General features: G+C 34.2%; 3 protein-coding genes across 16 annotated transcripts in view; all 3 read left to right on the plus strand.

The window, feature by feature from the left end:
- The window catches only part of LOC107981432 (putative thiamine transporter SLC35F3), a 671,722-nt gene that overhangs the window by 632,028 nt on the left and 16,318 nt on the right, over window positions 1-23,376 (plus strand). For 2 of the 14 annotated variants that reach the window (XR_004345269.1, XR_004227324.2), the window contains exon 9: window positions 1,532-1,644. The exons of the other annotated variants lie outside the window; for them this stretch is intronic. The gene's annotated coding sequence lies outside the window, so the exon portion shown is untranslated. The remainder of the gene's footprint in view (window positions 1-1,531; window positions 1,645-23,376) is intronic. 14 annotated transcript variants of the gene reach the window in all.
- LOC116417038 (probable ubiquitin carboxyl-terminal hydrolase 9) lies at window positions 2,681-4,128 on the plus strand. Its single transcript, XM_031928097.1, has 4 exons — window positions 2,681-2,897; window positions 3,028-3,165; window positions 3,243-3,446; window positions 3,842-4,128. The coding sequence occupies exons 1-4, from the start codon at window positions 2,754-2,756 to the stop codon at window positions 4,061-4,063; spliced, it is 708 nt and encodes a 235-aa protein (XP_031783957.1). The 5' UTR covers window positions 2,681-2,753; the 3' UTR covers window positions 4,064-4,128.
- On the plus strand, window positions 8,600-9,609 carry LOC116417039. The gene is made up of 3 exons (XM_031928099.2): window positions 8,600-8,995; window positions 9,116-9,202; window positions 9,293-9,609. The coding sequence occupies exons 1-3, from the start codon at window positions 8,758-8,760 to the stop codon at window positions 9,433-9,435; spliced, it is 468 nt and encodes a 155-aa protein (XP_031783959.1). The 5' UTR covers window positions 8,600-8,757; the 3' UTR covers window positions 9,436-9,609.

Here is a 23,376-nt window from a genome sequence, read left to right on the forward strand (position 1 = left end):
AGCACGTGTTGACACATGGGCTTCCGCAGTTGCACTGCTTTATATTAAGATACGTCACGGTCATGAGGAACGTGTATATATATATATATCATATTTATGAGAAGGTATATATATATATATATATATATATATATATATATATATCATGAGAACGTATATCAATACCACTGATTATAAACATTACATATATATCAACTACAGCCGGCTGAACACTGTTAAAAATCTATCGCTGTTAACTTAAAAATGTATGTGTAGAAATCACCCGAAACCCGTAAGAAAAACAGGCGCCAAAAAGACAACTTTTATGTCGAGAGGCATGCTTACCGACTAAAGTTTTTTTTTTATTAATGTCAACTTAAATGCAACCCGATTTGATGGCTATACTATTGTCAAGCATTTATAATACATCACAATACTAGTGGCATAAGAGGTCCTTTACGGTTCTTGTACAAGCGTACGAGCGTAGTGATGGTGGTTAACGCAGTACTAAGGACAACTTATGACAGGAGTATCGTAAATGTAATTTTTTCGTTTTTTTTTTGTGGCGGAGGGAATTCACAATTTCGAAATACTCTTAATTACATTTAATGCATAGTTTCTATGAGCAATTACAATCAACTTATTCGAATTTTGACATAAAATTAATTTTAATTTACTAACATTAGTAAGCATAATAAGAATTAATCACATACAATACCAGAAGATTGATTTGTTGTAAACCTCGGTCAATAGGTTCGTGTGCTACTACTGTGCACTGAAAGTGCTTAATGAAAAATTTGCTCAATGATAGTTATGTTTGAAATTCAGGATAGACGTTTACGTTGGTATTCTGTACATATGTAATTGAAGTTATACAAAGCCTAGCGGTATGAAACAAGGGGAAATCTAAACGAAAATTGATTAAGAACATTACAAAATTTTGTGCTCCCGGATAAATGTTCTTGTTTTATGTATAGGACATACAGGACCCAGGAAAAATAATGTTCTCGAAAAGAGGCCATCATTCAAAGGCATCTAATAAATTCCATTTATTTTTAAGGAATGCTTTTTTAATTTGTTGTTTTTTGCTACTCCGCCTAGTGATATAAGTTTTCCGTTTGCGTTCCAAGTCATCCAGTACATGCCGTTGAACAATTCCATTTTTTTTTAATGTTTCTCTTGTTAATTTCCCATAAAAGAATTCAAATGGCAATATCATTAAATTTTTCCGTGATCAGGATTATATAACGTACCTATACAACTTTTTTCGGTAAGAATGCCCCTTCAAAAAATTTACGCGTCCTTTAAACTAAAATTATTTATGGTCTTTGTTGGACTTGTACATTACAGTTTACTTTAGAGCACCTTTATTAAAAATTTTAATCGCTTTTTATCATTTCATTACAATTTCTTGTTATTATAAAGTTATTACAATATTATTAATTTAGTGATGGTTTTAAACAGATTAGATGTATTGAAAAGTATTATTTTATTCATTGTATGAACTAAAAAAAAATAATTTATTTCAAAACATTGTATATTCTACTTACAGTATACTTCTTTAAAAGATGATACGAAAAGTCAGTATTCTTAGGCGAAACGACAAGAATAGTAATGAAAAAAATGACAGTGATTCGCGTATTGTTGGTGATACTACAAAAGATCGTAAGATATTGAAAATATTAAAAAATTACATTTGAGAGCTAAACATAGATAAAATCCAAAATACATATAATAATACAAAATATTTTAAATAAAAACATATAATATTAGATTACGTAGGACTCTTCAACCAAGGAAATACGTGTTACCTAAATACATATCTTCAAACATTGTATATGACCCCAGAATTAAGAAATTCTTTATATACGTGGAATAATAAACATGAGGATAAATTCTTTTAAAATAAATTTGACAATGCAATTTTATTACAAATGCAAACTATTTTTTAAAATCTGCAGGTACTTGAAATTTATTTATTTATTTTGTTGTTTAATCATTCTTTTGGCAGATAAGAACTTTTTTTTTATCATAGACGTCACAAAAGTCTGCTATACATACGACTTCATTAACATCTAGCTTTGGATGGAACGCTCAAGATGTACAACAACAGCATGATGTTATGGAATTCTGTCAAGCGCTGTTAAATATGATAGAGAAACAATTCCAAAATACAGCTCAATCAAATATTATCAGTGACCTATATGAAGGTATTTAAATGTTTATATTTTATATTGAAATGCTGTCTGTAACAATTATTATTGATATTATATTTAACTGAAAGTATATTATACAGGGAAGATAGTTGATTTCATAAAATGCATAACATGTAAGGCAGAAAAGCAGAAAGAAATTACTTTTCGAAATATACCTTTACCAATAAGAAGTGCGCATTCTAATGTAGGAACTTACGGTACTATGGTTAAGTATATGTGTGAGAAATGTCAAACCACAAGTACAGCTGAAAAAGGATTAAAAATAACAAAACTTCCATATATACTTACCTTTCAAATAAATAGATTTGCTCAAGATTTCAATGCGGAAAGCATTATAAAATTAAACGATAAGTACGTCACTTTATTTATTTTGTGATAAGATTATAGCGCTATATAATCAGATTAAAAGTATAATAATAATTATAATAATAATAATAATAATAATAATAATAATAATAATAATAATAATTTTGTAGATTCATATTTCCAGATATATTAAATTTAAATTGGTGCTTCTTATCATCATATCGTCAAGAATCTTTTGAACACAAAAAAATTATGAAATTGGAAGGACCACACATGTACGAACTTTTCTCTATTATAGTTCACAGTGGTACTCCTATTAACGGGCATTATTATGCCTGTATAAGAGATTTTCGGAGTGGGAATTGGCTATCTTTTAATGATCACATTGTTACACCGGTATTTATATAATACACATCGATATATTAAAATTACAATTATGCATGCTCCGCCTTGAGAGTAACGATTATTTTTATTAAATGGAACACAATTAATGATGAGAACAATTTGTTAATATTTTATTATACAGATTACTCATGACAAAATCACAGAAACATACGGAAATGGTATAAGTACTGCCAATGCATATGTTGTTACGTACCGACAAATTGATAGGGAAAGGAACGCTTTACCTATAGAGAGCAGCCAGTTTCCTCCACATATTAAGGTAACAATAATAATATAATAGTTCATGCAAGGGTTGAAATGTTGCTTACGTATATTACTAAAATTTGAATGCTATAGGAATTATTAAGCGAAGAAAATACAAAGGCGGAACAACCTGTTAAATTCGATCCAGAAAATCATAGCTCAATAGCTGGCAGCTTTTGGGGCAGCACATGTAAAACACATGATAATTTGTCGTTACAATACCCCCTCAACGATATAGAACATGAATGTATCAGTGACAATTATGTTGATTTGTTACCTCCTTCTATCGCTATGAAAGTATGTGATGTTCAAAGTATTATTGATTGTTAACATTAAAATTTTGCAAGTATAAGGCATGAAAACGGACTTTTTATGTATCGAAGTAGGTAAAAATATCGCGCATTTCAAGCGCGTTTCTTTTATTAAATTTTAAATGTACGTTATGCAGACTCGAAATGCACGATCTCTTTGTCAACTTTCATGCATTAAGAAGGCCCTTTCATACTCTTGTTGGAAAAAATAATATGTAGGATGCGGAGAAAAAAGCAACTTCACAGTGTGGTGAGGTGTTTTTAGCATTCGTCTACGTTTTGGACGTTCTCGACTCTGACTTCTGCTGAACTCTCGCTTCAATAGCTCATTTCTACCCTTGGTACAAAATGTAACATACACATGATATTTGTTCATTTCAGTTGTATTCCGAAAATGATTGTTCAACCGACGAAATGCAAAGCCATGAAAAAGTAGAGAAATGGCTCATAATGAGTGATTTTGTACATACAATCACTTATTCGTGTACCATTGCGAAAGAGCAATTGTCAAAATACAAATTTCTTGTAAATTGCTATCCTTCAATTCAACATTATAGCAATAACATAAAAAAAGTACGAGTTACGCAAACGACTGGATTTTGATACTAATGTGGAAGTCTCAGATTTGGTTGATCAATCAGAAGAAAATAAAATGATGAATTTCAGTACAGAAGGCAAGCAAAATTATGAAATATTTTAATAAATACAATAAATGAAATCAAGTAGTGGCTAGCGACTAAATAATTTGTTACAACTTATATACTTTTTTTATCAAGTACAGAAGTACCATCATGTCCTTATGAAAATAATTCTCCAATCAACGGTCGACCGACGGAAAATTCTCCGAATCACTCTCCGAGCGATCGGGGCAGCATAAAAAGCTCTGCTTCAAGCGTTCTTATTTTCGTTGACCCTGAAACGTCAATTGTGCAGGAGCAAATAATTGGTGACAGAGCAAAAGTTCTAATAAAATGGGCAAATGGAAAAGAAAACTTGATAACTTTTGTTATACCTGCAGAACCGTGTACTGTTCAGGATCTTCTTGATGAGATAAACAAATTTTAAATATAATAAGAAATTGACGTGATGATTAAAATGCAATAAGCTTTATAAATTTATTTTTAGACCATGCATTTTAGTACTTGATTCTTTGGGTGGAATAAGGACAAAGGCTGCTAACATACTCAGGCGGTACTTGAATTATGAATATGATTTTAGAATAGGAGGGAAACAATTTTTCACAGCTGAGAATTTGCCAATAGTGCATTTAATAGTTACACGACAGACAAATCTTACGGATTGTGGTATTTACTTATTGAAATATGTTGAAAGCTTTTTTTTTGTAAGTATCATATCAATTTTTTATAAATTCATTGAACATTTTTTATTTGTAATCCAAAGAAATGTAGCACTAAACAAGCTAATTATAAGAAAATAATTAATATGTAATATTATTGAATCTTATTAATTTATTATTTGATTGCAGAATCCTATAAAAGACTATAATTCCTTAGGCTTTCAATCAATGACTAACTGGTTTAAGACTGAAGAAAGCATATTAAATAAAAGAGAGTACATACAAAAATTAATACTTAATCTGGCAGCAAATAGTTCGTGAAAAATTATACAATTCTCCAATCACGTTAAGACGATTTGGAGCTATAAAAAAGATAATAAACATGATATTACATTTAAATGTATGCACGTCAATCCGTAGTCCTAAAAGAAGGTTACAATATTGATTTAATAATAATTAATATTTATTGCATGTATATAAAAATAGATCGTTTATTTACCTTAATAAAAACCAATATTTGCTTACCTTTGACTCGAGAAGCGAAAAAGTAATGCAATTTGGATATTTCTTTTTTAATCAGCCTGCAAAGAAATCGCATGCAGCCTCGTAAAATCGCTCTTTCCTTTCGCCGGCCTTTTATATTTTTTGTAACGCATGTACTGATTTTTGCGTTTCAAACTGCACTTGTTGCATTTCACGCGAGTTTAGAAGATTTGCTAATGAATTGAGTGGCGGGTGCAAAAGTACTTTTGCGCCCGCTTCTGCATTTTTTCGCTTCTGAATTTTTTCGCCCGCCGGTCGAAAAACGACTACCTTTGTCCCTAATTGTAGGTAAAAAAAACGCGAAAATCGTGCATGTGTTACAAAAAATTATTTTCTTATTAAACTCTGCATAGAACTTTCGACACGGCAGGTAAGACGGTTTAAGCCTGTACAATACAAAGCTGCCTTGGCTTTCATCGGTAATAATTCCAAATCATAATCGCATGAAACTCACTGTCAAGAGCTTACATGAACACTAGAAGTTAAAAGAAATGTCAGCGCTTTTGTTTTGTCTGCAAAACTCCATTTTGCCTTCCGCCAATACTGATTGAAATTATTTTCTTGGTAATAAAGTGCGGCTCTAGTATTTCCTTGACGTTGGCCGTTAATATTTGTTCCAAGAAGTCTTTATGTATTTTCTGCCTCTGTAACTTAGGCTGCACAGGGCCAAGAAATTTAGAAGCTTAGTTTTCATCTCGATTCGCATGAGCTCTCCTTCCTCTGTATCTTTTAGTTTAAAAATTTTCTCACGCAGAGCGCAAAGCGTGTGACGTAAAAGAACTAAGGAGTTTAGGTTTTTGTCTCAAAGCTCGCAGCGTCTCGTCTCGCCATCCTCCGTTATGGCGCCGCACTGAAGCATTTCGTGCTAGTGGTAGGAGTGGGTAGGTTTCTATTTTAAATATACTTCTCACCTTCGGTCGCCTTCCTTCGAGGTGCCGATGTACTTTAGTAAGCAGTGCATAGGATAATTGGGTTTAATGCTTTTCGTTTTAGATATATTACTCGCTTTTGCTCGTCTCTATTCGACGTGCCAACGAATTCAAGCTTGCGGTGCGAAGGGTACGTAGGTTTAAATGTTTGAGTTTTAGATAAAACTCCCGCCTTTGCTCGATTCCCTCCGATGTGCCGACGTATTGAAGCTTGCGATGCGTAGGGAAGGCGTTAAAAGTTATCGTTTATATCTAATTCTCGTCTTCGCTCGCCATCCTCTGATATGCCGAATGCTAAAGCTCGTGGTGCGTGGGGTAGGTGAATTGAAGAGTTTTCTTTACAAATATATTTCTCATGTTTGTTAGCCTCCCTTCGATGTGCCAACGTATTTGAGCTTGCGGCACGTAGGGTAGGTGCGTTTAAGCCTTCCTCTGATGTGCCGAAGTATTTTTAAATAAATCTTTCTTTTAAAACTTCTGGCACGTAGGGTAGGTGCGTTTAAGCATTTTCGTTGTAGATATAATTTACGCCTTCGCACGCCTTCCTCTGATGTGCCGAAGTATTTTTAAATAAATCTTTCTTTTAAAACTTCTGGCTCGTGGGGTAGGTGGTTTAAAGCGTTTTCGTTTTTCCTAAAATACTCGCCTTCTTTTGATGTGCCGTAGTATTAGACGTTCGCAGTGCAGGGGGTAGGTGGGCTTAAAGTTTTTCGTTTTAGATACTTCTCGCCTTTGCTCGCCTCCCATCGATGTAACAACGTATTGAAGCTTGCGGCGCATAAGGTAGGTTGGTTTAATAGTTTTCGTTTTAAATATATTTTTCGCGTTCGTTCCCCTTTCTCTGATGTGCTGTCATATTATTCAAATAAAACTTTTCGTCTGAACACTAGCGGCACGTGGGTTAAAGAGTTTTCGTTTTATACATAATTCAGATAACTCTCCTCTTCGCTCGCCTCCCACCGACGTGCCAAATGGTAAAGCTTGCAGTGCGTGGTGTAGGTGGGTTTAGAGTTTACGTTTAAAATGATTTCTCTTCGATGTGCTGGCATTTTCGAGCTTGCAGTGCGTAGGGTAGGCGGATTCAAGAGTTTTAGTTTTAGTTCAGTTAGTTTGTTTATAGTTTACTCTTTATTGCACCAATCAGGTAATATGTACAATAATATATAATGAATTATCTATTTTATTAGATAGAATACTCGCTTTTGCTCGCCTCCCTACGATGTGCCGATGTATCTTAAAATAAATCTTTTCTTATATAAATTAGCGGCAGGTGGGACAAGTGCGATAAAGAGTTTCTGTATTATACATAATTCAGAAAATTCTTCGCTCGCCTCCCTCCAATGTGCCAAATGCTAAAGCTTGCGGTGCGTGGAGTAGGTGAGTTTAATAGTTTTTGTTTAAAATATTTCTCGTGTTTGCTCGCCTACCTCCGATGTGCCGAGGTATCTTTAAATGAATATTTGCATGTATAAACTAGCGGCACGTGGGGTAGGTAGGTTAAAGCGTTTTTGTTTTTGCTTTAATACTCACCTACGCTCGCCTTCCTCCGATGTGCCGTCGTACTATTTAAACGAATCTTTTTCTTTTGAAAACCTCTGGCACGTGGGGTAGGTGAGTTAAAGCCTTTTTGTTTGACATCAGATTCGTGTTTAGCGACCTCAAAAACCCTGCATACGATACAGTTCCGGGATGAAATTTTTAAAAGGGCTAATTTCACAATAATTTATTTTAACAAATTTGTTCAAACAGTTTATTTTACGATTCTGATGTCAGATTCGTGTTCAGCAACCCCAAAAACCCTATATTTCATATAGTTTCGGGATTGAAATTCTAAAAATGTTAATTTTACAATAATTTATTTAAATAAATCCGTTTAAACATTTTATTTTACGAATCTGATGTCAGATTCGTGATCAGCGACCTTCAAAACCCCCAGAATAACACTAGTGTTTGTTAAATCTCCAATTTTGCAATTATTTTTCATAAACAGTATTGTTTAAATGAATAATTTTGCAAATCTGATATCAGAATCGTATTCAGCGACCCCAAAAACCTTAAGACCGATATCCTTTGTCGTTTATTTATGCGTACTTTCCCATTTGCTAATCCTTGAAGATAGCGTAAAAGGGGCCACATTGTGATTAATTATTAGAAAGTTAATTTAACAAAAAAAATTATTCTTTTACAGTAACTTTTCATCTTTCGATTTATAATGAATTACTCAATAGTGAAAAACAATTTTCCGAACAATTTTTTGGAATCAATATTTAAATTTGCCGCACGGTGAGTGCCACATCTGGCATCCCTGACAAGTCGTCACTTGTTTGTTTACTTTCGTCTAAGTTCAATAGCAGGCTTTGTCTTGCTCTCAGTTGACTGGCTAACGGCAACGGATTTCGGTCTCGTTTTTTTCATGGTTTGTTCTTGTGCACGCGATATAAGTTTTTTTATTGCACATTTTGTTTGTGTAATACGTAAGATATTCGCATTTTTCGTTTATTTATTCGTGCAGATGCGTAGTGTTTAAAATGAAGCGATATATAAGTGGTGCAAAGAAAAGACATATAGCAGATGAAAAGAAAGCTTTTGTGTCAAAATTGCCAAAAATATCTTCTTTTTTAAAATCCGATAAAGAAGATGTTGCATCTACCTCAGCTGCGATAAGTGAAATTCAAGATAGTGAATTACCTATTGAGAATGATTTTAACAAAGGTACCTCAGAATGTGTTAATGCAGACAGGAATGATAAAAGAAAAGAACCTTCAGGTAAGTTAAATTGTTTCAATTGTTTTTAAAAATTTTTTAATTTGAAAAGCACATATTTCTTAGGATTTCAAATCATGATTTATGGTATTAAAATGTATAATTATTTTAAATTGTATGTAGGATTGCAGACGATATCATCAAATAAGAACACTGAAAGTACGTCGACATCATCACAAGCAAACAAATGCCACGAGTCATTATCTACCGGTAAAATATAATATATCTAATATCAATTATTTCTATAGGATACATTTAACATTAAAAATAAAATATCAAAACGATTATTTTGTTAAATAGATACTGCACACCCGACAGTCTCTACGGATCCAGCACTTTGGCACATTGATGAGAATTTAATATCGTATTGCGCCCAAAAAGGGCCAACTTTTTGTAGAAACAAAGATTCTAATTTCAAAAAGTCTAGTAGGATTTACGAATAAATAGATCGAAAGAAGACGCGAACTTTTCACAAATCTTTATTTGATTGCAAATTGAAAAATGGCGAAATAGTCGATCGCGAGTGGTTGTTGTATTCACCTTCAACAGGCAAAGTATACTGTTTTGTTTGCAGATTATTTTCGCCCCAACATAGTAAATTTAGCTTATATGGTTTTGACGACTAGAAAAATCATAAACGGATTCAAGAGCATGCCGAAGGTTATGAGCATAAGACATCTTTAATTACTTACAGCAAACGTAGAAGTCTTAAGGGTCGCATTGACGACAGATTGATTCAAGAACTTGATAAAGAATGTAATTATTGGAAAGATCTATTACGACGTTTAATCACAGTAGTAAAGTTTATCGCAAGTAGACGCCTGCATTTTCGAGGTGCAAACCAAAAAATAGGATCGTCAAAAAATGGCAATTATTTAGGTATTATTGAATTAATAAGTGAATATGATCCTTTCCTCAAAACTCATTTTCAATTATATGGCAATAAATGTAGCGGCGTAACTTCATATTTATCTGCAAATGTTTGTGAAGAAATAATCGAATTAATGGGTAAAAGTCATCGATGAATTAAAAACGGCAAAATACTATACAATTTCCGTAGACTCGACTCCAGATGTTTCGCATGAAGATCAACTTACATTTATCTTACGATATGTGATTAACGATGGTCCCATTGAAAGATTTTTGAAATTTATTCCGATCGAAGCACACGGCGCCGAATATTTATCAAATGTCGTTATCGATTTTATAAACGAAAATAAAATAAATTTGAATGATTGCAGAGGGCAATCTTACGATAACGCTGCAAACATGTCAGGTGCTTATTCTGGTTTGCAAGCTAGGCTAAAGGAAGAAAATAAATATGCTGAATACATACCATGTGCCGGCCACTCTTTAAATTTAGTAGGCGTTAAAGCTGCTGAATGTACATTACAAATTATTCAGTTTTTTAGTTTAGTACAAAAGTTGTATACATATGTTTCTGCATCAACGTTTCGGTGGAAACAATTAGTAAACGCTCTTGAATCTCATAAGAAAGTCGTTAAATCATTATCAGATACGAGATGGTCAGCTCGAAGTGATGCTATTGACGCTTTACACGATGGCCATGGGAATATTATTAAAGCGCTGGATCTAATTTCAAACATCGAATTGCAATCAAGTGACACGCGTCTTGAAGCCTTAAGTTGACAGGAAAAATTGTTGAAATTAGAGAATGTTTTTTTACTGATCGTTTGGAAAGATATTCTCACTAATATACATTCGACTAATTTGTCATTACAAAAAGAGAGCATTAGTTTATCTGTGGTTGTAAATTTATTCAACTCATTAGAAAAATATTTAATAGATTTAAGAGACAAATTCAATGAGTTTTTGGATAAAACCAAAATATTTCTTGGCGTTGAAGAGATTCCTAAAAATGAGTAGAGATCACGAACGAGAAGTGTCAAGATAACTAGATTTGAAGGGGTCGCTACTGATACTACTTTTAGTGAAGAAGATAAATTAAAAATTAACATTTTTTATCCAATAATAGATTCTCTCTGCTCTAACATAAGACAGCGAAAAGAAGCTTATGATAAAGTTCACGCAAATTTCAGTTTTTTTACTACATTGCACAAAATGAATAATGAAATAATTCAAGAAAATTGCGAAAATCTTGCAAAAAACTATGATTTCGATATATCAGCAGAAAGTTTAGTTTTAGAATGTATACAATTTAAGCATTACATACACGAAACAAGAGAGGAACAAATTTTATCAATTTCAGATCTATTTAAATCAATAAAAACAGATTGTATAGCATCTACATTTCCAAATATTGAAATATGTTTCCGTATTTTTTTATGTATGATGCTAACAAACTGCAGTGGAGAAAGATCATTTTCAAGTCTTAAATATATAAAAAATAACTTTAGAAACACGATGTTACAGGATAGGCTTAACTATCTATCAATAATGTATATAGAATCGGATATATTAAATTGTATTTCGGTATTGCTAATATTGTATATTAGCAAAAAAAAAATGTAGCTTTCATAGCAATGTCATTTTATCTATAATAAATTACCTATTATTATAGTGTAATTACATTCTATTATTTCATGTTTTTGTTTAGATATTATTTAATAATATTTACGTTTTATTTGGCTTCGTGAGGTAGGAGGGTTCTTGGGTTATTGGATTTTTGTTTAAATATTATTTAATAGTATTTACGTTTTGTTTGGCTTCGTGAGGTAGGAGGGTTCTTGGGTTATTGGATTTTTGTTTAAATATTATTTAATAGTATTTACGTTTTGTTTGGGTTCGTGAGGTAGGAGGGTTATTGGATTATTGGGTTAATTCTTGGATTTGGGGGCCCCCCAGGACCTCGGGGCCCTAGGCCCGGACCTCCTAGGCCTCTGTACAAAGACGCCCCTGCCTCTCTGATCAAGTAAAAACTGTTTATCAGATTCGTCTTCCATCTTCTTCAAAGCATCTGCGCAAGCAATGTCAAATAATTTGTTTATGCTTTCTTTATATGTTTGTTCATTTTTTATTTGAGTGTCTGATCTACGTGAAGCATTTCTTTGTATTTTTTCTCCATCTTTCATATTCAGCCTCCAGTTTAATGACACATTTTTTATCTTCTTGCGTAGGAATTCGAGCTTTCTTCCAAATAATGATACACTCTTCAATGGTTAACTTCGCACTTTCACGTACAGACTTTGAAACTCTTCGTAGGTTATAGAATAAAGCAGCTAGTACTTGTTTTATCGTTGGTAGATTATTAGTTGCAACTATTTGATTAGTACAATATCCAATGTGATTGACTCTTTCGCGTAAATTATAAGCCATTGTTGAAAAACTAAATAAAATTGTTCATGCGGAGCCATATATCTCGAAATTAAAAAGTACCTGTTGAAATAAATTGAGCCGTGGTTAAATAGGAAAATAAGTTTAATATAAATATTCTTATGTTTACATGAGCTATATGCTCGCCGTGCAGTGCTTATTGCTCTGAGTCCGATGATAGAGACAACGTACAGTGTTTATTGTTTATCGTTGTATAATATAATATGTATACATTCAATACTACCATTTTGTATTCACGTTACTTCGTGTCAGCTGATCCCTTCGCTGATCCGAAAATGCTTTAGGCCGCGGTCCCATCGATGGAACGAAAATCCGGAATAAGAATTCTGGAACGACAACAGCCACTCACAGCCATTCCGGTTTACCCTTCCGGTTTTTTAATATAGCCCGTATCCGATACAAAAGAATTTTTCAGATATGTATAACTATACTTTTTATGTATAAAAAAGTTGACCTCGTATTAGTAACATTGTAACAAACCCATTTTTTGGTCACTTTACCGTGACTTTCGACCTTTTTGACGATTTTGGCTTATATCTTGTTTTCTCAATTGAATCGGCAAAAGCCAATTGCACCATTCTTTAATGAGCTCAAAATACATAAAAATGTATGTTTCCAACTTATCACTAATTATAAACGTTAAAAGTCCATTTTTACACGTTTTTTTGCGATTTTTCGAGTTTTTCAACGATTTTGGCTTGTAACTTTTTTATTTCACTATTACGGCGAAAACTAATAGCACCATTCGATTCAGTGGCTCAAAATACATGGAAAAATATACTTCCAAAGTTAAAATTCCAAAATTTTTACAGGTTTTCAGAACGATAAACGTTTTGACCCTTTTTTAACATGTAAATCCCATAAGAAACTTCGGGTGCTTTGAGTCACGTGAAAAATCGATGCTATGAATTCAAAACCTATATGTGCATGGTTTTTGAGGTATATAGAAGCTATATTTGCCCGGCCCAAGTGAAAAAAAAAATAATAATTAAGGTCCACCCTAGTGCTGGCTCTTGAACCAATCAGCCATGTTGAAATTTCAACAAATCACGTTTGATAAAACAGGTTGGGAGCGTGTCAGTACCGATACCAATGTCGATAAAGTAGATTATAACGATGCTCACTTTGAGGAGGGCCAGCCTATCTCAGATCGATAAAGTAGACATGAGGGAGGTCGGTAATGGGGGGCCGCGGGCTGCATGGTCGACATGCTCTGCCGGTAAAACAGGGACCTACTAATATGCGTTACCATTGGTCGGTATTTGGTGGCGCAGGAGTTGCATGGCGCAGTAGCAGTCTTGCCCCTACTACTGGCTATAATATGGCCATAAAATGGTCAGAATCATAAAAAAAAAATTTTTCCCGAATTAAGTATCCGAAAATATATATGAATGCCGAATTTTCTAAAAAAGCATGATTTATACTCCAAACATCTCTAAATGCGTTTCTACAAAGTTTTAGCGAAAATGAAATTTTTACTATTACAAATCACCCTCTTAGAAGGAAGCAAAATTTATCACTAAGGTTTAAATTTTTAGTCAATGATGGGCATTGAATGCCAATTTTCTTTTCCAGTGACTTTCGTTATTTTGATGTTTGCTATTTCTGTGATTTTTTAGGAATGATCCAAGCTATTTAAAAGCTTTAAATATATATAATATATATATATATATATATATATATATATATATATAATTATTTTTGAGATATCCCCTTCCCCGCAGCCCCGCCGCAGAGTGAGAGAAAATTGACAAAATTCGAGCCACGCGTCATTTTTAATCGTAGAGCCATGATTTTTTTAAAACTATTTAAAAAAGCATCAAGTTTAAGCTACAGGTGCGGAAATTATTGTATCACCTTCCCCTAAACCCATGCGACCCCTAGAAGCCATCCCTACCAAACCACAAGCAGTCTAACTCATCTATCCCAGGGAAAAGCGAGTTAAATCGCTTTATTTTGTCTTAAAATAATGAAGCCACACACCATAAGCCAGCTAATAACCTAAATACCTACCCCTAACCCGCTTAACCCCTAGAAACCACCCAAAAATGTTTTAAGTTTAAAATTTTGGCCAACAGGTTCCCCACCACCCAAGAGGTACTGCCAGAAGCACATTATATTAGAGTCATAATACAATGTACTTCCGGCGCGTTGAATTTGTTTTTATTTCATTGCATACAAATTTTGTTTATAATTTGATCATGTCATGAAACAATAACTGATACACATATAAAGGTAACAATTGTTGTGTAAATTTTGATGTTATTTGTACTTCATCACGAAATATTGTCACGTCTAGACCAGCGTAATTGGATTTTAATTATTTTTGCGCCTAAACTATCAAAAGTCTAATAGCACAGGACAAGAATGCGCTGAGGGTCCCGCCCCTCCTGGTGACCTGTCTGCCAATACCTCTTGCTGACATGAAAACGAGGGTGTTGCTCTTAAGTGATGCGACAGAGATTCGGTGCCTATACTGGGTGCTCAACTAATGAACCAGGCCGGGTCTGCGCCCAGACCATAAAATGCGCTGTTGCGTTACGTGTATTTCGCGCCAGGCCAGATATGGGTCCTGGCCGTGTAACGGGGGCATGTAATTGTTGCACAAGGCCGGGTGTAAATCCAGGCTGTGTAATGCTGATTATAGAAGGAGTGATTCAGAATGAGTGACTACTGCACCAGACCGGATATAAATCCAGGCCGTGTAATGCAGACTACAAAGGGGTGAGTCGGAATAAGTGATTATCGCACCAGGCTGGATATAAATCCTGGCCGTGTAATGCGGGGAACTGAGTCAATTTAGTGTGAAGGTAGAGGCGGGCGGCTAGGGAAGTGACGATTTACCAGGCCGGATACGAGTCCAGGCCATGAAATGCTTTTCAAGGTGGAAAAAAGAAAACACTTACTTTTTGGTTCAAAATTCGAGATTCAGAGAGAAAAATGCAACTGTCTACTAAACTTGCATGGCAGAGCAAGAGTGACCAGTGAGGGCTGCTCCGGATCCTTTTATACCCGAGGCAGGGCCCATACTTGCAGGCTTATCTGGGAAATTCAGTAAAGGAAAGTCGAGCTGTCTCTCTCTAATTCCCATACTTTGTTTATTTTGTACGTTTCCTTAATAATCACATAAATTTTGCAAAATTTAGATATTAACATAATTTTTTGCAGGTCATTGCTAGCACGTATGCTACATTTATTTGATTGATTAAGGTTTAGTAACAAATTTTGTAAATAAAATCTACTATGATAGAGCTTATTTATGATTTAGGATTGTGAGTTAGTGTTATTAATAATTTTGCTTGTCTTATTGTTGGTATTAGTTGTGTGTAGTAGTTATAAATAACCGTTAAACTAAAGGAAAATGCTTCTTGTGTAAAGACGTGCTGGCGACGCGCTTTCTCCCCCGAATCTTTGAGCGTCTGTAGATGCGCTTATCTCAAGTGTTTACGTGTCGGTCGCATTTTTCTCGCTTGAATTTTCGGGAAGATTTTTACTTCCTTATTTATTAACAAGCGCATCTGTAGAAACAAAGATTCGGAGCAGGTACATGTTTGTTATAAACTATTTGGGTAAGATGCAAAACTTAACTGTACTTTTATAATTAATAATGTGCGTGCATAGGCCGTATAAAGGTTAGTATAGCATTTGAGGTGAGAGGAGTTTTTGAAGGCTCTGATAACTGCATTTGAGGCAGTATGAAAATTAAATATATTTATTTTGTATATATCGTCGCTCCCTACGAAGACTAGCACAGTTCAGAAATGTTGCCAAGGGTAGCATAACTCACGTATTTCCCGCGAAGACTAGCACAACACGCGACTTAATATTACTTAGAGTGTTAGTATTTTATGTTTTTATTGGGTTATTGGGTTGGTTAAGTTCATGAAAACCTCGGACAAAGACAGACAAACCTCAAAGTTTTAAAAAGTATCGGAAATTTCTAAAAAAAGTAACAATTTAAAAAAATGTTTGTAAAAAACATGTAATTGAGAAAATAATTTTGAATTCAGTAAAAATTTGTAAATTGTGAATATTTAAAAATGTTCATTAGAAATTTTGAATTGGATTCCACTTCATTTCCAAATATTTGTGGATACAGCTATAATATAATGCAATCAAAAATATTTCGTATACTAAATTAAAAAAAAACATATATTCGTGAAATTCAAGTATAAACTTATAATACAAAACTAGCAAAAAACGCTCGCTTCGCTCGTGATTTATTAAATTAATTGTGATGATATTATATTATTTGACGTGTCATTATTAAATATACTGTTGAATATTAGATGTACACTTGATGATAGTTAATTCTTGTAAAACAGTTTTGAAATGCTCCAATCAGATTGCTAGATTGATAAATTCTAACCAATCAAAAGCATAAGAATTAATTACCGTCGAGTATAAATGAATATATTTAATACAGCCAACATTCTATAAAAGTAGTTATAGCTACTAGTGCACAGGACCGACTTTAAAATTATAGATTAAAAAAGAATTGAATTTTGAATATAAAAAAATGTTTTTAAACTCTGTAATTATTTGATGACAGTATTAATTATATTAGCAAAATCTAGCAATAAAATAAAATTAATTAAACTTTTTTTTTATTTACATTTATAATATAATGTAAATTGTGAGATTATAACAATCATAACATTTATATTCTATACTAAAATGTAATACATAATGCGACATTAACGTTTATATTAAATAATAACGATATCTAAAATCCCTATCAAAAATAAAAATTAAAACAACTGCAACAACAAAAACATGCAATCTACTATAAATTTTCAAAGATTATCTAATATTCAGTCTATTGACAGAAGTAATAATTAACTTCAAATATTGTTTTCGGGTAATAACAGTACTGGTCATTGAATATGTCTATATTGCAATGATAATATTATTCATATTTATGATAGTATAAATAAAAAAGATCTTAATGACGATCATAAAATTGTTATTTACTGGCTATTCCCAAATAAAAATAATTTGCGAATAGATTTTAAACAAGTACACAACCAAACAAATTCTTATTATTGTGGAATATTTGCTATTGCATTTACAGTAGTAATTGTATTTAATATATATCCATTAGGGCGTATCGAATTTTCCGTACGCAATTCGGTAACTTGTAATAGTGCGGAAATTTTAGTACTTAAGTAGATAAGCTATAGGCTTACCAGATCACACGGATTCTAGATCACCCCCTCTCCTCCAAAAGTGATCTAGAATCCGAAAGTGAGATTCCCCCTCTCCATCTCACGTGATCTAGTATGCCTATAGCGTTTTCTACTTTTTCTTTTATTTCCCTGTTTTTCTGTTTTATTTATTTAATTTTTTTTTTCATTATAAATGTTTGCAGGACTGATAGAATAATTTTATAAGTTTGACTGTGTGAAGTGCGCAGGTAGACTTGTAGATTGGATTATGGTTTGTGCATACTGTGACACACTTGAAAGATGGTTTTGATGGATAGCCATACTGTTGGATGTTGTAAACGGGAAATTTGAATCGTTGAAGCCATTTCTGTTTTAATGCGTCCATGACAAAAATTTTTGTTGCTTCGTATAAAGCGTCACGAAGCAAGTTTCCAATTTGGGAGTAGTCATGTCCATCGGTTTTCCAATTCATGCCATGATAATTATGTTTAAGCCAGTTGTTTTCCCTTTGCATTTTGTCAGAGAGTTTTTTCCATGGGAAGGGATTTTTGAATATTAGAACAACAGGATCACTACTATCGTTGAGAGGAATGATTGCAACTTCCTTTAGAATATAATCTCCTTCGGTTTGCTTGAATCCAGTCATGTCTAGTGCATACTCCATTATTTTTTATGCAGCCTAGACGAGTTTCTTGACATCCCCACTGATGGGATTGTACTGAACGATACGATCGTGTAAGATCATGCAGTAGGCTGAAGTGTTGGCAGGAAAATCCTTTTTAGCCTCGAACTCTAGACGTACATCGACAGGAGCGCTCTTGAGAGATTCGTTTTGTCGTGAACAGTCAATAACTATGAGTGGTACATTCTTGATGAACATAGGTTTTGTCAGCATCGGCTGTGGATCTCTTCCATCGTATGATTTTTGAAAATTAGCATACATATCATAGAGAATCGCATACTGATTGTTATATATGTCGAGATTCATATTGTTGTATGCATAATATTGTGAATTTAAGAAAAGTTTCACATTACTTATCTCTCATGTTTTCTTCATTGCCAAGCCAGCCTGCATTTTCTAGCATGTTATTCTGATTCGAATTAAATGAAGTCCATCCTTTCATGGTAGTGGTCAAACCAACATTTCTACTTTTATCTATCTCCACAGCATTAATTTCATAACGAATTTCATCAAACAGATGACAAATGCCATTGTTTACGAATTTAGTTTTAGATGCTGATGATCCATCTTTGAGTTTCAATTTTCCACATACATGGATAGAACTACGTGATGGCAGGAGACATAGATCTTGATGTTGGATAGAAATAAGAATTTCATCACTATTATCGAAGCTTAATGATGAGTACGGTTGATGGGCGTGTACCTCGTAATGAGCAATATACTCATCGAATACGACACCTGATTGAATGCTTAGAATTTCGTCCATTTTTCTGGAAGTAGCAAAGAATTATACACGTGAATTTTTTCCACGAACGTTTAGTCCTAGGCTTTTCAGAAACTGAATGCTCTTCCGTGTTAACGGTTTGAGTTTCTTCGGTCGACTGATGACTCGTTGACATGGTGGCTGACTTATATATGTTCCAGAATTGTAAACAATGCCCATTATACTGATTTGATGTGAAGTCTAATAGTAATTTCCTCTCCTCGAAAATTCACTAAATTTCTATCCTGATCTACAATTTGAATTTGTAGATGATCTATGCACTTGACAGTGAGTGGTAGATATATAACATGAGACGGAACTTCTAAGATTTTGTATCCTGGAGGCACTCTGGGAAAGAACTCATGGATTGTATGAACTTTTTTATTATTGATAAAAGCACCTGCAGTAATATTGCACTCAACTCTGAGTGCATTGATTCTCAATATTTTCACAGGTAAATCAGAGCTGTGTTGAATGTTCTCTTTGAGAATGCGAGGAGCAAAGCCAAGGAGACGGCCTATTGAATCGTGAGGTCTGAGATCTATCAGACGACTGCAAAGATTTTCACTTCTGAGAGTATTGTTGTTAGCTTTCAAAGAAAATTCAATTCCTTTGGATTTCAAAGTTTCTTGTAAAAATAGATTGATAGCATCAATCTCATAACTGCCAGTAGGGATTGTTATAATATCTTGTTTGCTCAAATGAAGTTTATTATTTGAAAAGTCGACATTGGGAATAGAGTTGAATGTTAAAAGTTCAACTAATCTCAAGACAAAATTCTTATGCTGTGGTAGTTCAATCGAAGGAAAATATTGTGCTTCTAAGACAGATGAGTTTCCTGAGAGACTCAGAGTGAAGCTATCTTCCATGACTGATCGGATGATAATGAATCCATTCGTCTGCGAGCACCTCTTTTATAGTCTCACAGCTAAGAAGTAGAGACAAAGATGGCCACATATGAATGAGTCAAAATTTTGATATCTTTTGTAATTGTATTTCACTTCTTTCACGTTAAAATACATCATGAGATCCTTGGGAGGATTGAGATCACCAAAACTATCAAAATAAAGCACTTCAGAACCTTGTTTGCGATAACAAACCCAGTGAGTACCTCTATTTTGATAGTCATCCAAGTTAACCACTGCAGATTCATTATACCATGGACCATTGGGAGGCAGATTATTTCTCATGAAAACACCTCGGAAACCTGAGATTTTCATCATACGAGCATATTTATTTAGATCGTAGTCAGTCAGTGGACGATTTGGCAAAGTGAAATCGAAGTTTTTTTTTTCTATTCACTTGATTACCACGACCGATGTGAGGTGACATAAATAATCCCATCCCTGTTTTATAGAGCTTAAGATGGAGTCCTTTGCCCAAAGCAATAGCTTCCATGGTCTTATTATGTCTCTTACTTTCTTCATGATTTTTTTGCGCGGCTTTAGCATCATTAACAGCTTCAGCTATTCCAGCAGCACCTCCTGCTAGAGCACCGGTCGCACTCAGTCCTGCGAACAGTGGAATGAGAAAAGGAAGAATTCCACCAATTTTTGATGGAAGCGGTAGAACTCGTGGAATGATAACTTTTTTCTTTCCGCCTACACTCTTAACAGTTTGACGTGCACCCTTCAAGGCTGATTGAATAACCTTGGGAGAAGATTTACTTGCGGTCATTGATTTTTTAGCCGCAGTCACTAACTTATTAAATTTCAGTCCCATTCCAGTTTTTCCTTTTAATTTCATAGCACTATTAACAGCCAAAGCAAATGCTTTTTCAGCAAGACTAGCATCCTTGGCTCTGACACGATGTGAAGCTTTATCAGCAAGCTTCTTGTCAGCCGCTTTACGATCTCCGTTTTTATCAGAGTATGCTATGTCATGTTCTTTACATGCCTGATCAAGCGGATTAATTCCAGGATCTCCTCTTTTCATTCGCTTTTTCAATTTGGTTCCGGGACCGCAGTATTGATATCCAGGAAGATGCAGCTCAACAGGTAAGTTATTGATAACTTTATCAAGCAGTCCATTGCCTTTCGGCCCTTTCTGTGATTTGTGAATGATCATCTCTCTTCGAGTGTTGATTTACAACTGACAATCAAGGTATAAAACAAGCGTTTATATTTCAAGAGCTCAATGTTGAATCTGACTCTGTTACGTGAACATGGATTTTACTGAGCAGAAGGTCAAACTCCCAGTCGCGAATTTCGATTTTGGAAAATAGAAGAGAAAGAAGCGACATAGTGAGTTACTACCAGATAGTATACGAGCAGTATTCTGCGGGCCATCAAACTGTGGAAAAACAAATAGTTTATTGGCTTTAATTACACATCCTAATGGTCTTAGGTTCGAGAATTTGTATGTATACTCAAAATCCTTGAATCAGCCAAAGTATCAATTTCTCAAGAATGTCTTGGAGCCGATTGAAGGTGTATCATATCTTCCGTTCAGTGACCATGAATCTGTAGTATCTCCAGATGAAGCCCTTCCAAATTCAATTGCGATATTTGACGATGTGGCATGTGAGAAGCAGGATAACGTCAGAGCATTTTTCTGCATGGGGAGACATAAAAGTGTAGACAGTTTCTATCTATGTCAATCGTATGCTCATATAGGGAAACATCTCATTAGAGATAATGTTAATTTGTTAGTGATTTATCGTCAAGACGATGTGAATCTGAAACATATCTATGAAGATCACGTAAATACCGATTTAACTTTCAATGAATTTCGAAATTTATGTTCTGAATGTTGGAAGAATGATAAGTATGGATTCATTGTTATTGACAAAGATAGAGTGATGAATGAGGGTAGATACAGAAAAGGATTTGACTGTTTTGCAATAAAAAAGGAATTATGAGTGTAAAACTTACAGTACAGTTGTAGACATCATATCGTCAGCATGTCAGACTTCAAGAAAGAGGAGAATATTCTCAGCGAGCTCTTGCGAGCTCGTGAGGCTATTAAAAGAAAATACACTCTATTAAAACAGGAGAAATATGATTTTGAAAAAGTCATTGGTGATACTCTGAAACCAGTCGTCACACCACTTGAGAAACTTGTTGACCTGAAAAGTGAAAGCTTGCAACATCCCATTTTGGATACACGCAAGAGTAAAAGAATGAGAAAACGAATAAAATTTGATCGATAAAGTATGCTAAACGATCTAAATAATAATAATAATAATTCAAGTTTATTCAACGATGATGATGATGATTTTGAGTCGATGGGTGACACAATGATCAATTCTACATTCAAATCTGCGAGTGGAAAACAAAATGAATCATCTCAAGACTTCTTGTCATTGCTAGATAAAAGCCGCAAAACAATTGATAATATATACGGAGTGCGGAAAGTTGATAGAGGGTATATGATTGGTGATTCAGAAATTAAATTTGATGATAAATATGTCATACTCAAAGGTGAAAGTTATCCTAAAAGTAGTGGACTAATGGAGTTGCTATTTAAAAAATATCCGGATGAACTTCTTTTGAGTTCAGCAGATCGTGAAAATTATCGCATGATCCTGGAAGCAACAAATGCTAATCGGAAAAAACATAGCAAAAATGAATCCATACGAAGTTCGAGGAGTAATAAATATAAGAATGTCTTAGCACCAATGTTCCGTAGCACTCCAGGTAAAAAGAAAAACAGCAGCATCGGAGAAGGACTCATACCTAAATATAAAATAGCTAAGAAAAATTTTTCCATTGATCTCGTCTATTGGGATGATCCGAACGAGCTTATCGAGCGACTCCGATTATTGATTGCCGAACGATCTGCTGGAAATAACAATCACATCAATGAAATCCAATCCATTATTGAAGAATTACGTGAAGCTGGACATATATATTGACACTCAACCTTCTCATTTGGATCAGTAGCACCATGAGTCTCGATGTGTTTGGAAGAAAACTTGAGGGCTCGCAAGTGAGTCGCGGTCCTCCAGGCATTATTTTCAATTTTACATCAGACGGTGATTTTGATTTAGTAAATAAGCGGCTTTGCAATCTAGGAGCGCCACGTGATCCAAACGATGCAATCACCTTGAATTCACTCAAAGTTATCCTACAAACTGAAATAAATTATATAGCTTCTAAACTTGCTGGAATAAGTGAAGTCTAGAAGAATATAAGCAGCAAGTTGAAAAACATCAAGTGGAAGTGGATGCAAAACTGAAATATCTTTACAAAACAACTCAGCGTAATTACTATGGTGTTGATTATATCATTGAAGAAGTGAATAGACAATTAAAAGATCGTATAGAAGAATTTCCAGGGGATTTTCATCCGCTATAGACGATAAAGATGGAACGTCAAAGAGTAGCTGAAGAGCTGCATAAGCCAGCACGTTGCCGCTACAAGAGAAGAAAATATGACATACGTGGCATAGATGAGACTTGGCAAGCTGATTTTGTTGAAATGATACCTTACTCCAAAGAGAACAAAGGTTTTCA

Source organism: Nasonia vitripennis, assembly GCF_009193385.2.
Source record: "Nasonia vitripennis strain AsymCx chromosome 4 unlocalized genomic scaffold, Nvit_psr_1.1 chr4_random0003, whole genome shotgun sequence".
Lineage (NCBI taxonomy): Eukaryota > Metazoa > Arthropoda > Insecta > Hymenoptera > Pteromalidae > Nasonia > Nasonia vitripennis.